The 16,322-nt window shown below is 39.8% G+C and overlaps 1 protein-coding gene across 1 annotated transcript in view; it reads right to left on the reverse strand.

Moving 5' to 3' along the window:
* Positions 1-243: 243 nt before the first annotated feature.
* Positions 244-16,322, reverse strand: part of LOC133447008 (dedicator of cytokinesis protein 2-like) — a 104,343-nt gene continuing 88,264 nt past the window's right edge. The window contains exons 35-51 of the mRNA XM_061725380.1: positions 14,905-14,945; positions 10,951-11,041; positions 9,944-10,054; positions 9,364-9,453; positions 7,760-7,864; positions 6,185-6,326; positions 5,730-5,811; positions 5,449-5,533; positions 5,156-5,242; positions 4,866-5,042; positions 3,170-3,253; positions 2,949-3,086; positions 2,515-2,642; positions 2,125-2,326; positions 1,896-2,001; positions 897-1,045; positions 244-482 (exon numbers count right to left, since the gene is read on the reverse strand). Coding sequence (XP_061581364.1) covers positions 420-482; positions 897-1,045; positions 1,896-2,001; positions 2,125-2,326; positions 2,515-2,642; positions 2,949-3,086; positions 3,170-3,253; positions 4,866-5,042; positions 5,156-5,242; positions 5,449-5,533; positions 5,730-5,811; positions 6,185-6,326; positions 7,760-7,864; positions 9,364-9,453; positions 9,944-10,054; positions 10,951-11,041; positions 14,905-14,945 — 1,881 coding nt within the window. The 3' untranslated portion in view covers positions 244-419. The remainder of the gene's footprint in view (positions 483-896; positions 1,046-1,895; positions 2,002-2,124; positions 2,327-2,514; positions 2,643-2,948; positions 3,087-3,169; positions 3,254-4,865; positions 5,043-5,155; positions 5,243-5,448; positions 5,534-5,729; positions 5,812-6,184; positions 6,327-7,759; positions 7,865-9,363; positions 9,454-9,943; positions 10,055-10,950; positions 11,042-14,904; positions 14,946-16,322) is intronic.

Raw genomic sequence — 16,322 nt, forward strand, 5'->3', positions numbered from 1 at the left:
CTCAGGGAGGACACAGTAACCTTTGTGCTTTATTGAATTATTTTCTCATTAACTTCAGTCACAACAATGCTGAAAACCGTAAAATAAGAAGCTTTTCAATAAAGCACGCTGGTGGGGTTGTTTGTGTTTGCTCGTTCTTGTAGAAGCAGAATTGATTGAAAAGCTGTAAGGTGGCATTTAGCATCACTGGGAATAATTCAAATCACCGGGGGGAAAAAAAGAGAAGAACAAAAATTACTCAACAAAAATAGCTTTTATTGATCAGTTATACTGAAGCAACAGCAACACTGGGAGGAAGAATGAATGAGTAAATGCATGTGAACTGTTTTGGATGGTATGGTTTAAATCTTCAAGTGAAATACAAAATCCTTAAAAAAAATGCATAGATATCAGTAAAGAAAGTGAGGAGTTTAGAGATTTCAGAAATGGTCTCTACTGTCTTTGGCTGAATCACTGGGTTTCACATCCTCCGATTTGGAACTCTGTTGGAACAAACAGACATAGCATTGTGTAAATAAATGATTTATATAATCTAAATAAAGACCTTTGCCAGTGACAAATAGCTTAATTACATTGTACCTGTGAAGCAACACTTTACATGCAACAGCATAATGAATATAATTATTTCCATTATTACTATAGCAGATGAAAAGGCTAATATCAATATTTCTGTGAAGTTAATATGAAGCAAAATCTCTGTAGTGTAAAGAACAAAGTATGGAAATATATTGTTAATTACTATGTTTTAGAAGCTCTCGTCTAGATCTGAGTGTCTATGAGACTAAAACATTTGCTTCTAGCCCCACAGACATAAAAAAAAAAAATGTCAACTGTGCTTTTAGCTATTTGTTGTAATTGTTTGACACAATTTTGAACAACCTGGTTGTTTTCTCTACCTTGGACTTAAAAAGCAGGTTAATGACACCCCTTGAGCGTCTGTCTGCTGTCCGGTCCGAGGTCACACAGACAGACACGGCCTTACTGTCCCTTGCGCCTCTGGTTGAGTCCCCCTCCTCTCCCCCAGCAGCCACGGCCAAGGACAGCCCTGAAGACAGGAAGGAGCACCGTTTCTTGTTCGTGTCACACTCTTGAACAGCTTACAATTGCTTCCTTTCCCCTTCTCTGCTGCCAGTCATTTTTACTGTGTTCTTGCAGCTGTCGTACTGATGTTGCTCTGCCTTGTCAACACCGTTGGCAATTAGTGTTCGCTCGGTCGTGGTCAGCGGTGCTAGTGAGAGCTATTGCATTAACACCAGAGTCTGCGCTGGCTCAGCTCGCCTGATTGTGGAAAGATGCCAGCAAATCATCAGTAAATTAAGGTGTGATGCGTCACTTCAAGAGAAGGGTTATGTAACTAGTACATTACATTACATTGTAGTACACATGTTTTTATCCACAATCACAGTCCACTCTTAAAGTTGAGGGAGACTTGCAATACGGCCAAAAGTGTCATTTCTAAAAGGAAAACTGCAATTACAAAGGGAGAGCAGAAAGCACAATCAAAATTACAGCTAGAGTAATTCTGTTAGGAGAGAAGATTAAAAGGGAAAAGGTGTGTCTCCAAGAGCTTCTTGAAGATAGAGAGGGACGCCCCTGCTATGATAGCAGCTGACAACTGGCTTCACCAGCGGGGAACTGTGTGAGAACTGTCTGGACTGATAAAACTGTTGCCTATGTCTAAAGAAAAAGAAAAGCTTAACATTTTACGTGAACCGGAGCTCCAAAATGTCATTGTGCTGCACCCACACTCTGCTTGTTCCCATTTCAAAGGTATTGAAAGGGATTACCTTTTCTAAGATTATGATATTTTATTTTGAAGGGCCCTTGTTTTTGCAGGTGCAGCTCAGTTTCGGTTGGCTGTGCACAACAGGGGGATTTGTATTCGTCTTAGTTACCTGTGATGGCAGGCAGGGATCTGGAGTTGGCACTGGTCAGCTTCATATCTTCTGCATTGGGCTCAGACAGGTTGGTGTCACTCCTGAACTCCTGTTTCTTGGACAGCTAGGGGGAGAAAGTTCACACGACACTCAGACACACAGAGTTCCTGTAACATTTGCCTGCTATGATCCTCTCTTATTCCCTCTTTCATTCATCTTCTGTCACTCCATTATCACTAACTCTCACCCGTTTGCAGTCCAGAGTGCTTGTTCTTTCCCTCTCCTCGCTGATGAAGATCATGCTGCTCCTTTTCTTCTTCTTCTTGCTCTTCCTCATTTTGACCTCTGCGTCGCCCACAATCATCATTCCCTCTTCCACTGTGCTCACGCTGCCGCTGGAGCGTGGCAGGGTGGAGCTCCAGAAGCCCGGTGACTCGGGAGGGTTATCTCTGAGAGGCGCGAGGAAAAGGTGGATGCAATCAGTTTATTATGATTAAAAACTGAGGTTATTAGCCAAACTGATTTTTATTAGCCACGTGGATGTGCAGTAAGGTCAGTAACCAGTTAAGAATATAAAATCATTCTTTCGGATGGGTGGTTAAAGGTTGAAATGTAAGAGTTGAAAAGTCTAAGCTACCTGTCTGCATGGGACTTGGTAGGAGTTCCACACTCAGATCCCTGCAGAGACGAAATTGAGATGACAGAGCGACGAAAGGAGCGCAGCATGGAGCAAGGACGGGTGGACTTTCTGTCATCCAGATCCGGCTGAAAGAAACAATGCACAACCTAAGCAGCAGTACAGTTTACATCTATAGAAATGAAAGTCCAGTGTATCGCCACCATATTATCCCTGAACCCATCATCTGTATATTTTCTCATGTAGGGCAAATTTAATTTGGAATATTTTCTCACATTCTGGTTGCAAAGAGTTTTATAAGTAAAAATCCCTTATCAACACTCATTAAGAGCTCATTGATGAGTTTGATTAAATATCACAGCCCTGTTTGGATAACAAGCAGAATTTGTTTTAGTTAAATTTCTCTTCTTACAGTTTTAAAATTTTTTACTCACCAACTCTCTCACTCCATACTCTTTCTCCACCTTTTTCTTCAGCTGTTTGAAACATTCCTCCATGCGGTCATGGAAAGGCCGGAGGTCATCCATCACTCTCTTGCCATGGAGGGCGATCCCTCCACCCAGCAGTGGGATCTACAAATACAAATGCTACGCTGTCAACAGAACAAGCACATGAAAACAAGACAATAAGACAGACTCATCAGCATGCTCAGTACCTGCCATGCGATGAGGTCTTTGAGCCGCAGCAGTTTATCTCTGTCCTCTGGATGCTGCAGGGCGTACTCCTCAGTAAAGAATGCCTGGTGGAAAGGAAATATTCAATACTTGTTTAAAGAATAACAGTGCAAATATAACCAGTGCCATCAAATCCTTCTAAAACTAATTAGAGAGTAGCAAATGAAATAAATTTGAATTAAATCATTTACATGCTCATTTACAGTGCTTTGTGAGTACTTTAAAATAGTCACTCTACACAGCATTTTGACTTCTACACTCATACCCCAATGAGCACGTTGACATGTGACAGGCTGAGGGATCAATCTGCCAAACTTTTGGTTAGAGGACGAACAACTCTAGCCGCTTTGCCAACTCTTGAGTTGCTAAAGGAGCTGGTTGAACCTCCTTTGACAGGAATTACTTGAAGCATGTTCTTTCAGCAGATCTGGATCAGACTTGCATAACACGCAGATGGGCTTTTCGACACTCATCTTTATAGAACTCCAACACAGTTGACGTACGTCTGGTCTGAACAGCTTTCCTGAGGTCCTTCCAAAGCATCTCCATCGGCTTAAAAACTGGACTCTGACTCAGTCGCCCCAAAAGCTGAGTTTTCTTTTTCTGGCATTCTGTGGTGATACTTTGATGCTTGGAGTCATTGTCCTGCTGCACCACCCAGTCTCTACTAAGCTTCAGCTGGTAAACAGCCACCCTGACATTACTCTGCAGGACATTATGATAAACTTGACATTCATTTTCAAATTCATTTTCCCCTTAGAAGTTTCAGGAGATCCCTGTGAAAGATGAATAAGCATGGAGCATGTAATGGATGGATTTTCCCTTCAGTGGTGCAGGTGCTGACAGGAAAGCCAGCCTAAATCATGATGGCTCCTCCACCATTATTCATATTCAATGTTGGTACATTAATGGCAATTGATGTTGGCCCTGGGGGCATAAGACGTATACCAAGACTCTGACAAGTCATAAAAATCTCATTCCACTTAAGTGTTAATGAGGATAGGGTCTCTACAGGCAAATTAAGCTCATTTTAATTTCATATGTGTACAAAAGGTGTATAAGCAGGGCTGTGTATTCAGGCATCTCTGTCTGGCTGTTGCTATCTTGTTATAAGGTCATTCAAATCAATTATAATGTCCTTCACTGTACTTTAAATAGATGAAAAAGAAGCACGGTCCGCGGTCTCTGCTTCAAACACTTTTTTTTTATAAATATGTGGGAACGGCTCAGGTTTTATGGAGTCTGAGCCCTTCCTACACCATCACCTACATTTTCCAGTCTTGTCAGAGGCTAAAGCTTGCTATTTATTTTGGCATAGGTTGATTTTTCTAAGGGATGACATTAGGTGCCATTTTGCTGGAAACAGATATTTGATTCTAACTCATAATCACCACTGTCTGTTCTCTGAGCATGATGGTATTATCCTATGCAGCGTTATATTACAGTGGTAAAGGTGTTTTTGATAATGGAACCTATTCTGAGCCTCAGATGGTAAACATGAGTCTTGCAGTAGGGCATTTTATTCAGTGGTGATACATCTTTAAAGTTTTATTCACTCCGACATGGTAAATCTTTGACCCTGAGCTTCTCCCTTTAAAAAAAAAAAATATTATGGTTTGTAACTTAAACTACAAGCTGGTGTGTCTACTACTGATCTTTGCCAGTTTTGAATTGTACCTTTTCATACTTGGCAAAGCCCCCCATGACGGCTGGGTCCACGATGCCATTGAGCAGCATGGAGAGGGGGTTGATGGGAAGGCTCATGTCAGACTGGTACTGGTTAATCATGGTCAGAATCTTCTCGTTGGTGGACTCCATGGTCTCTATAGCATTCTCCAGAGGAGACAAGGTGGTCTGCAGAGGGAAAAAAAAACATAATTTGATTAGTGTTGGTGGGATCGGAAATATTCTGGAGGCAGAAAGCAGTCAAGTCAACCTTGAAGTAAAGGTCTGCCACAAAAACTCACATGTTTCATGTCAGTGGCCTCAAACCAGCGCAGGATCCCTGGTAGTTTGTACACAGTGGTGAAGGTTGTACGTTCAATCCACATGGACTAAAAACAAAGAGAAAAAGAGTAGAACTCCTCATGAATCTTTTACTTCTGAATGCACATACGCCGATGTTATATTTTTGTTACAGCCTGAAATTGAGCTTTGGTCGTATAAAGTAATTGTATATGTTATACCCTTCTGTTGACAAAAATCCTGCAATCACACAGAGCAGGACTCAGTTGTTTCATTGTCAAAAAATGTAACTCACAGCAAACTCATTTTCTGGGTCCACAGGTCCTTTCCTCACAGGTCTGGAGTAGTGAAAACGCTGCACATAGTTGGACTTGTAGAAGCTATGTGGTATGATTTAGAGATAAGCACACAGGAGGAATAAATAAAAACAATAGAAGTCGTAATTTACAAAAAAAACAGTGATGCAGTAAATGTTTGCAGTCAGACCTGCCAGTGTTATGTCCTACAGATTTGTACTTTGTTTTTTTATGAAAGTATTGTGCATTAGTTAAAAAAAAAAAAGAAAAAAACACGCACTTGATGATCTGGTCAGGGACGGGCTTGTTCTTCAAGCGGGGAGGGATCTCAAGGACTGGCTGCACTGTGAAACACTGGATGTCTGATTCCGCTAGTTCAGAAAAACATGTTTTTATTCTTGAGTCTCCAAACAAAATGATAGGTGAGAGACACGTCTGGCCTCAAGTGCTGGAGTTTAATATGTAGACGTCCAAAACAAGTAAAGCAAATTTGAATCAAGATGTAGATCACACCTCTTTGAATGACAAGATCTCCTGGACTTTTGGTTACAAAAGAAGTACCAGAACTCATAGTAATAAGAGTATTAATAACCTCAGGAGGTACTTCATCTTAATGATTGAATATATAGAGTATATGGCTTGAATTTGTGCATCAGTCTGCTAGTGGTGGATGACTGTATGTCTTTTACATTTGTACTCATTTGATTGGGCGTTATGTTGTAACAGTAAGGATACACTGCAGTGGAGAGTTCTTGATGTCGTCTCCTGGCATGGTGGTGGTGTTGAGGCGCACAGAACTGGGAAACTGGCTCATCAGCTGGTTCTGGAAATCCTCTCTGCGCTCGTACTCTTTACCTCGATGGATAAAGACTTTGTTCTAAAGAGCAGAAACATGTGACATTAATAATGCTGATGAAAAGATGAGGGTCTGCTATATCCTACAATCTTCAAAATATTGTTTTCTGAAGTATTCAAAAAACAGGTCAAAGCTGACAAACACTGGAATTCTTCCTCACTGATACAATCCTGCACTTGTGTCTTCTTTTACTGCTCTTTTATGAATTGACTTATTGATTATTATATTACTTACTGCACCTGATTAACACATGTAATAAACACAGGGGCAATAAACATCGCAATATCTTACATAGCATTAACTGAAACTTGCAGATTGCCAGGGTCGTAAATTTGTATTTTATGACCCATCCAATTAATTACTTGGTGGTAAATTTAAAAATAAAAAAATAAAAGTATCTACTCCTGTAGTTAAAAAAAAAACTGTGCTTCAGTTTTGATGAAGAGCAGAATCATGTTCTTTTAATGGAGACTGCATTACTAGTTAACTTAAAATGTATCATCTTTAATATTCTTTATGAAGGTAATCACTGCACGCTTTATTCGTATAAAACACAGAGCAGGCTAGTTGGGCAAAATCCCATTTCCAGATAAGTTTGACAATGTTCTTAAATGCAACCAAATCTCAAAATTGTAAATCGGAAAATATCAACAAATGATTTGATTGGAAACAGTAAAAACCCAATATCACGTTTTGTTGGACAAAATGATTTTGGGAACTAAGTTATCTCTTAAGTATTTTAAAGATATCTGATGAACAAAAAGAAGACAAAAATCTGGAAACCAAATTATAAAAGAAAATATCTGCGACATCTGTTTCAATATACAGTTAGAATTCAGCTGGTGACAAGACAAAGATAAAGAGGTAATGGTTTTCTTTTTGAATTAGTTTGTAACTATTCCTTTAATTCTTTTTCACTTGTCTGTTATCAGTAGAAGGTGCAAAAGCCAGCTGATGATACGGGGTGAGACAGAGTCCCTGACAGGCCTGATTATGTATGAAGGTTATCATTTATTCAGAGCTCTGTACTGCAGTTTCGGAGCAACACATGCAACCATCTAAGTGATGTCTTTTCCTTGCAAGATCCATGGTTCAAGAGGAAAATGTCTGATCTAATTCAGCTTGACTCGCAACAACTCAAGATGGAGACACATCGTGAGCGGCCTGCCTGCAATCTAGATCAGTCCCTTGTACTGGAAATAGGTGAAGCATCATGAAGAGGAGGCTCATCCAACAACGACCATAGACTATGACTGAAAGCTTTTACTATTCACATATAGACACAGATTCCCGTTGCAAACTAATAAACTGCAATTATTATCCTGAGTTTACAAACTACAGTGTAATTAAAAGGAGAGGGGAGGTAAACATGATTGTTTTAAACCTCTTCATTATTAAAAAGGTTCTCATAGAATGTAATATTGTTTGTTTGTGGTCTCATGAGTTGCAAATACCTTAAGGAATGGAGGGTAACCTTGTCCATAGTAGCCCACTGCAAAATAGTCGGGTTTAGGCCTCAAGATCTTCATAATATTCTCATAGAACTTGGCCTGTTTTTCCTGCAAAGAGAAATGATGTTAAAAGTTTAAAAAAAAAAAAGAAAAGAGTTAAAGCTGTGTCCAAAGGAGAGTTTCAGATGTGTGCTGTCTGTAGCGGGGTAGTTTATTCAGCTCCTGCCCGTGACAAAGCTCTGCTCAGCAAAAAGCTGGGCCAATGAACGCAATAGACACAATCAATAAATAACAAGTAAGTAATTGCATACCAACCAAGAGAAATGTGTCATATATATATATATATATATATATATACATTTTATATATATATATATATATATACATTTTATATATATATACACATACATATACACCGGTATATATTTATAACCACACAGATTTGTGTTTTAGCTGAGAGCAGAGAGAGAGAGGAAGCTTTTTTTCCCTTTGTTGGAATAGGTGCAACATTTTTTTGAAAAGTAAAATGATACGCTGGCTGAGATGACCAAAGAAGAGAAAGTGGTGCTGAATCAGAAATTGGGATTTTGACATGGAGTGGGATTGCTGCTGTTCTGGTGTTACAGGAATTACACAAAAGAAGAGTTACTGAATGGACAAAGACAGCAGAGTTACAGTCTGAATGTAGAAAGACCAGCATCGAGGAATCACAGTCGGGCTCGAATGGTATTTATGAAAGAAATGTAGCCTAAAGTTCTAAATAGTAAAAGTGAATTTGTGTAAATATTAAACATGTATGAATGGTTAATGAAAGTTTAAAGTTTAAAGGTGGAGAGCCAAAAACTGCAAACTGCAGGATTTTAGATAAACAAACTAACAAAAACACTAAAACCCAAGTACCAAACTTAATAGGGGGTCATAAGGTAAAATCTTAAAAAAGGCCACACTTCATCATAACATTAATAACAAAATAAAAAAAACATATATGTAGTTTGTTCCAGTTGTTAAACATATATGAATATAACAAGAAAGAACAACGTGATACATTACACTGTGTTGTTATTCTTTTCAGAATATCTACATATCTACTGTACATCCCACTGTCCTAAGACTTAAGAGGGTGAATGACAGCCTGGTGCTACTAATCAAATGAACTCCATTAACTAATTATCAGAATGTGTGAGCATCTCTATAAAGCAATACATTTTGGCAGTAAGCTGGTCTGATGCATTGAGGTGTGAATCAAGGAAATGCCAAGGAGGGAAGACATCAAGAATAATAGTAATGAAGCACTTATTGCTGCTCATCAATCTGGGAATAGTTAGAAGACCATTTCCAAAGTGTTGTGAGTCACTTTACAGTGAAAAAGATGATAGACTATTAAGAAGAAGAAAAAAAACTTTTGAGACAGTTGCCAGTCTTCACAGGAGGGGACTGTGTCATTATTTAAATGAATGTGTATGTGTGTGTGTGTGTATATATATATGTACACACACCACACACACACACACACACACACACACACACACACACACACACACACACACACACACACACACACACACACACACACACACACAGAAGTTTAAGATCTAATGATGTATTACCAGTCTCTTGCTGAGTAGCTCGTAGTCAAAGATCTCATTTTCATACTGATCTGCTAGTTCTTTGCACAGAGTGATGGCCTCTTCCCACATCTAAGAGAGGGAGAGAGACACACACACACACAAATACATTAAAAGTGTTCTTTAATACACCATCTGCTAATGAATAAGTGTCAGCTGTTGTGCTGAGAATTCATCTTGTAAAAAAATCAGTTTGTTGGGTGTCTTGAGGGAGGTGGGAAGTATTTATTTCTGCTTCAGAGACCATGGAGCTCTCCTGGAGATAAAACAAACACACTACACACAGACTCTGTGCACTCTGAGTCTAATCCTAAACTAAAGCAAAATTACATTGGAAAGATATATTTTCCCAAAATAAAAGTAATAGCTTTCCTTTTAAATAAAAGAAAAACGCAACACACCATGTATTAATAGCACTCAAGTTTGTGATGATTTCTAATAAATATTATTGCAAGTTATTCTGGAGTCGTATTCACTCTTTCAAGGTACAATACATAATATAAGAATAAAAAAATAGTCAAGTTGACAGGTAAATGTTAAAGGTATATATACTAATACTGACCTTGCCCTTGTCAAAGTAGTCAATGATGGTGTCGTAGAGCATTTCTTTGAGCTGCCGTTGTGTTTGGGAGCCGTCAAACTCGAACTGGGGGCTGCACATGTCGTCCGACCACTGGTGTAGAGGCAGAAACACGGACGGAGTTACGTAGGAACACACAAGAGACAGAAGTGTGGTGTGTGTGAGGCTATAAACAACTTAATTATTGCCGTAACAAATAAAAATGTGCTGTTCTTAATATAAGTCACGTTGCTGATATCAGATTTATCAAGTTCATGAAAAAAAAACAACAAACAAACTAGAAAACAGTTTAAGGTTGAGAGTTTCTTTGGTATAATAAATCAATATTTGACCCAAGCAGGGTGTGTGCAAAAAAACGAGCGGCACATTCATTATTTCAACTGGACAATACTTTATCTCCTATTACAAAAGGTACACCGACATTCATTTTAAAACCAAACAATGATTGTCCAAAATGTCTAGTCAGCTTAGAATAGTGAGCGAAACCATTAGCAGGTTGTGTGAAACAGCTCGTTCCAGTAGTGTGAATGACATCATTGACATTGCAGCGATGTGGAGCTTGTAAAAATGTTGTATAGTTGAGCTGCTTTACTGCAACGATACCAGACGGAAAGAGGAGGAGAAAAGGAGCTGGAGATCGTCCTATTCCTCCTCACCTCCTTGCAAATGTCCCATAAAAGAGACCAGGAGACAAGAGGTCAAACACATTCTGACACGTATGTGTGCACGTCCGTTCACACGCAATTACACTGGCTGTGTCAGAGCACTGCATCAATCACCATAGTGACACAGCTGCAGTGGCCAAAGCGGTGCCATAAAATAACCTCACAGCTTAATAATTTGGAGGCCAACAACGTAGCAACCATTTATCAGCTAATAAAAAAAAAGGCTCATTTGTTGGAGGCGGGTAAGTGATTAGGTAGTCCAGCAGCAAACAGCGAGACATCGCTGAATGTGTGTGTGTGTGTGTGTGTGTGTGTGTGCCTTGCCTTGAGCAGACGGGAATGAAGCAGCAGGGTGTACGCTGCCTCCGTGTAGTTTTCACCATCTATGTGAAGGTCTCTCAGTTTGTACAGGTACCTGGACGTAAACAAGAGCAAATGAAAACAAGTTTAGTCAGATGTATAAGCTACTTTAACATCACTCCACTAGATGCCAGTGTTGGGCAACCCGAAGACCTGAAAATAAAGCATTCATGTACAGTGTGTGTGTCTCACTCACACACACACACACACTATCATGTATGCACAACACAAGGTCATTCAAGAGCACACACATAAGCACAGTTTAACATGCAATATGGCCGACAGTCTGACAGATGTTTGTAACCAGAGCAATGAGAGATCTCTGTGTGTGAATGGCAATGTTCTGCAACATTACCATTTGAAAAAGCAAGTTTGAGGACATGCCAGAAGAGGAGAGGCAGATAGCTGTTAGAGCCAGGCAGTGAAGCTGCTTTTTTAGAGTAAAAGCATTTCATTTGTAGCAATTTTATGTGTCTGGGTGCTGATTAAAAAAAAAAAAGCGTAATGCTTCAGGAAACTCTTTTGCCGCAGATTTTATTCACAAAGCTTTGGAAAGCAGGTTAAGTGCTTTGCTTAAGCTGTAAAGGAAAAAAGAAACTAAATAAATAATACATTTTTTTAGATTTAATGTAATGTTTGACCACTGCAACTGCACTTTTGTAGTCATGGTGTAATGAGAGTAACAGACTCTTTTTTTTTTTTAAATCTGGAGTGTCAACAAAACCCACTTTAATCCCAGTTAAAGCTGAAATCTGCATCATCAAGTACATATCTGTAACTATGCAGCACTTTATCTGACACTGATGACTGACTTTATGAAACAACTGATTTTTTTTTCTTTTTTTACTTGATTATCAACTTAATTAGAAGTCTAAACAGGCACACATCATGTGGAACAAAAATAGCAGAAGATTACATCTATGTAAATCACAGTTGGAAGATTCAGGTCTCTGCAGAATAACTTGTTCTTTTTCATTTACATCTTTTACTTTTCATCTTTGGTGTTTTATCCATCTCCTCCTGTCTGGAGCAAACGTTATGATGCATGGCTAGAAGCTAAAGGCTTAAACAAGAAATCCCATGTCAGCCTGTGCGGGACTGATACACCGAGGTCAACAGCTCACTCTCTCTCTGACTATCTCTTTCAGCCCTGATGAATTTCAATTTGAACTTTGTTTACCTGTTTTGTTCGTTGTAAATGTGCAGCTACTGTTGGTGGGGCAGAAAAAAGAAGAAACTAAAATGAAATCAGTTGTTTCCCCGTTTCTTTCTCTTGAATAGTTTTCTACGTGTCTCATTACATCTCTATTCTTCCGGGACCGCCTGGTCTTTCCACAACCTCCCTGTCCCCCCATCCCTTACTGTAGCTTCTGGCTGCACTAATTCATTCACAGCTGATTTCAGGAGCCAGATTTAGCAAAACATAGCATTTTATTCCACTTTTATGCTACACTACAATTAAAACTCTGTCTCATGAAAAATAAATACAATTAAAAAAAACGTGTAAAGCTGAATAATGATATAAGTAATAAATTATACATGACAAATAATTAACTGAATGTAGCACAGTGTGCCTCTCGTCGTGTTTGATCAGTTTCACTACATATTTATTTTTCAGTATCTTTAATAAGATACATACAAAAAATACAGTGGTAATATTAGAGGAAGACCAATGAATCTCTGGGTCAGTTAAGCATCTGGCTCATTATTGCCCATTTGAAAATAATCAGCACCAGCCATATCTATCCGTTAACCCCACAAAATCAGCTTGTGGGGGCAGCAGCTTAGCGGAGAGGCCCCGGCCCAGCCCTCCCTCTCCCCATCCACCTCCTCCACCTCTTACACAGGGATGGGCTGTACTGGGATCGTATTCCCTCGTGTCAGGATGCTGGCTCAATGACAAATAAAGTATCTAAAAGTCTAAAGTCTCACCATTAGGGACTTACAATGAATATTAAAGTATTGCTTTTTTAAGTGGCTGTTTTTAAGAGCAAGTTTTAGGGGTTGTCTTTAAGAATGCAGCTGCAGCTGTCCTTATTTAAAAAGGGAACCACCCGAGTCCGCCAGACCAGAGGGAGTGCACCTGATGTGTCTTGTGTCAATACACCCCCCCCGTCTCTCTCTCTCTCTCTCTCTCTCTCTCCGTCTCTCTCTCTCTCTACACACACACGTGTTCCTAGGACTGCGCTCTTCTGGATGGAGATGTCTGAGTTTCTCCAGGTATCTGCTGGAAACACTTCTCTAGTGTCCCGTCAGTGCCCTGACGACCGCGGGCACTACTGTTGCCTTCACCTTCCAGGATTTTTCCAGCTCTTCCTTGAGCCCTTGGTATTTCTCGGTTCTCGTGTTCCCTTTTTTTCTTATATTTGCGTCGTTGGGGATGGCTACATTGTTCACAACGGCTTTCCCCCACTACTTATCCATGATCACACAATGTCCAGTTGGTTGGCCACCACCCTTTTGTTGGTCTGTATCTGGAAGTCCCACAGGGTCTTAGCCTTCTCATTCTCCACCACCTTGGGAGGCATTTCCCATTCCGACCGAGGGGGTCTCCAGTCCATATTCTCCACAGATGTTTCTGTACACTATACCATATATCTGGTTATGGTGTTCCATGTATTCTTTTCATTCCAGTATTTTACACGCTGCTGTTAGGTGCTGGACTGTATTTGCACAGCCCACCCCTGGGACCTGCCTGGTGCCTGGTGAGGTAGATTTGGGCCTCTATGCTCTGGTGCTCAAGGGTTTCTCCTGTACTACCATGATTAGAGCCCCTGTGCGCTTCACTTCAGTCCAGCCCTCTCTAGCCCTTGGTAGGGCTTGTTCATATCTACCAATTCAGCTATCCGGCGTTAGTACATCCCATGCAGGGGTTTTTCCGCCGATGATGATTCCTCCAAATCCTTTTCTAGTTTCCACTGTCTGAGGCAGCGCTTCATCTCATGGGGCCATTTTCTGATGTATTCGTGGAGCTTGGATGTTTCATCTTGGATAGTGGACTTGATGATACAGTATATGGTACATATATATCTATGCACAGATATTTTTTCTGGATTTTATTATCCTATAAACATTGAGTGGCCATGGCTGTGAAATCCCCAAAGTCTCATTCGTTTCATGTTAAGAAAATACCGAACTGCCTACACAATCTTCCCAGTGATAAAAGCCTCCACATTTTTTCTTTTGGAAACCTCAAGGTTCCCTGAATGCTGTTTAGATACCTAATCTTGTTACAGATCTGGAGATGAGACTAAGAAATGTCTGGATGAAATCAATGATGCAGATGAGTACAGATGAAGGTCTTTAGCAGGGTGAGTGTTTGTCTTTAAATTTTGTTGGATTTGTAAGACCTTCTCAGCTTTATTATATTGAAAATAAAAAAAAAAAATTGCAGTGTAGCATAGACTTGCACTGTGTCATGACATCATGGTCTGTTGTACATGTGTCCTAAGTAAGATTAAATTCAGGTTTAGCATGTAAATGGACATACATCAAACTAAGCTTAACTACTTAGCTGAGCAATTATAGCTGTGTTCTCGACGGAACTGACACCATGAGTTGTTCCACCACTGCCCTGGCGGTACACTCAGTCATACTGTAAACTCCTATTTCTAAAAGACAGACTGAAATGATCCCCGACTCTGACTGCATCTGTGTTCTCTGTTTTCTGTCTCTGTCTCTTCACCTCTCCCTCCCTCATGCTCCTCATGTCTCTCAGTTCTCTCTGCAGTCAGACCACCAGCTGATCCCGTGGATTTCGACATTAATTCTGTGGAACTCATATAATCCGCTGTCAGATTATGCAGCCACAGACACAAGAACACACATCCAAGCATGCATATCCATCCATGCATATATCACATAGACATGCACAATTTGAAGACATTTTACATCAAATCCTGCATGTCATATTAGTACCTGATGTACATCCCTTCACGATTGATGTCCTTGTAAAAGTTCTGCAAGAACAAAGGGAGAGGTTAGATGTGCATCATTTGTATAAGTGTCTATTTGCATGACAAAGTTATCTGAAATCATTCTGAAGAGCTCCAGCATCTGCATGTTGGCACATTTACTGTAGGATTTGTATGGCTGAGCGTTGATCGGAATGGCTGTATATGTGTTACATGGTATGCTTATGCAGTCTGTTTAACATGTGGGAGTGTGTACAGGTATGTTTGTGCAACAGCTGAGTAGGAACTTTCAGAATTTTTAGCTCATCATTCCCTCCTATGGGTGATAGGGTTAAGTCACTTTGACAACAGTGACTAAGATTTACTCATTTAGTCTCTTGTTTGGTTATTCTCTAACAATATTTACTCTGCAAGCCTTGGGATTCTGTTTGGATTTCTTGTCCCCCATAGCTGATTGTTTTAGTTCAGATCGTGAAGTTTGTCCTCTGCACACAGAGAGCACTTTGAGCTGCTGTGTGAATGTAGACTTTTGTCATTACTTTCTTTTGCTCACTTGCTTCAGCCTAATACAACCGTAGCTGTGTGAGCTACTTTCATTGACGATGTGACATAATCCTCCAAAAGTGATACACTATTGTCACAAGAAATGACTGAGATGGGGATCCAAATGTTCTTTTTCCTTTTTTTTCTTTGTTGAAAGTATGGACGAGAGATCACAAGAGCTAGACAAAGCTTCCTAAAAGTGATCAAATATTCTTCCCAATTAAACTGGAACTGATATTTTACACAATATGAAATCCTCTGTGCTTCTTTAAGCAAGTAAAAAGTCTAGAGTTGATAAGGGTTGCCTGTGCGCGCTGTAGCTGTAATCCCACAACATGTGGTCAAAGGCATTCAAGTGAAACAAGTCATCCCTTGGCTGCTAAATGAAAATAAATCCATCAGGGAGATAGCAGAGATGGTAAGAGTGATTACGTCAACAGTTTGGTACAGTTTGAGAAGTACAGTATCGTTCATGATCTGAAGCATTATTGCTGAAAATATGATGCAAAACACAACTCAGGAATAAGTCATAGAAATTCTGCAAACAGGAAGTCAGTGATGTGATGTTAATTTGTCTTTCCTTCACAAGGCTGAAGACAGAAACGCCATCAAACAAGTGAAGACAGTTGCAGTAAAAGGCCTTGCAAGGCATCGAAAGGACAGACTAAAGCTAAGACCTCACATTAAAAAGAGAAATGGTTATGTAAAAAGGTGCCTTTGTGACTACAATAATGAAGGTAATACATATTTAAGAGTTGTAATTCATAAGGCGTTGTTCCAATTTGAATGCATGAACCCTCAAATTAAAGCTGGGACTCCACCATGAGTCCATATTCATTATACAACTGGAGCATGTATGATTTTTGGCAATTAGTTGGT

This window comes from Cololabis saira, chromosome 7 (assembly GCF_033807715.1).
Source record: "Cololabis saira isolate AMF1-May2022 chromosome 7, fColSai1.1, whole genome shotgun sequence".
Classification (NCBI taxonomy): Eukaryota; Metazoa; Chordata; class Actinopteri; order Beloniformes; family Belonidae; genus Cololabis; species Cololabis saira.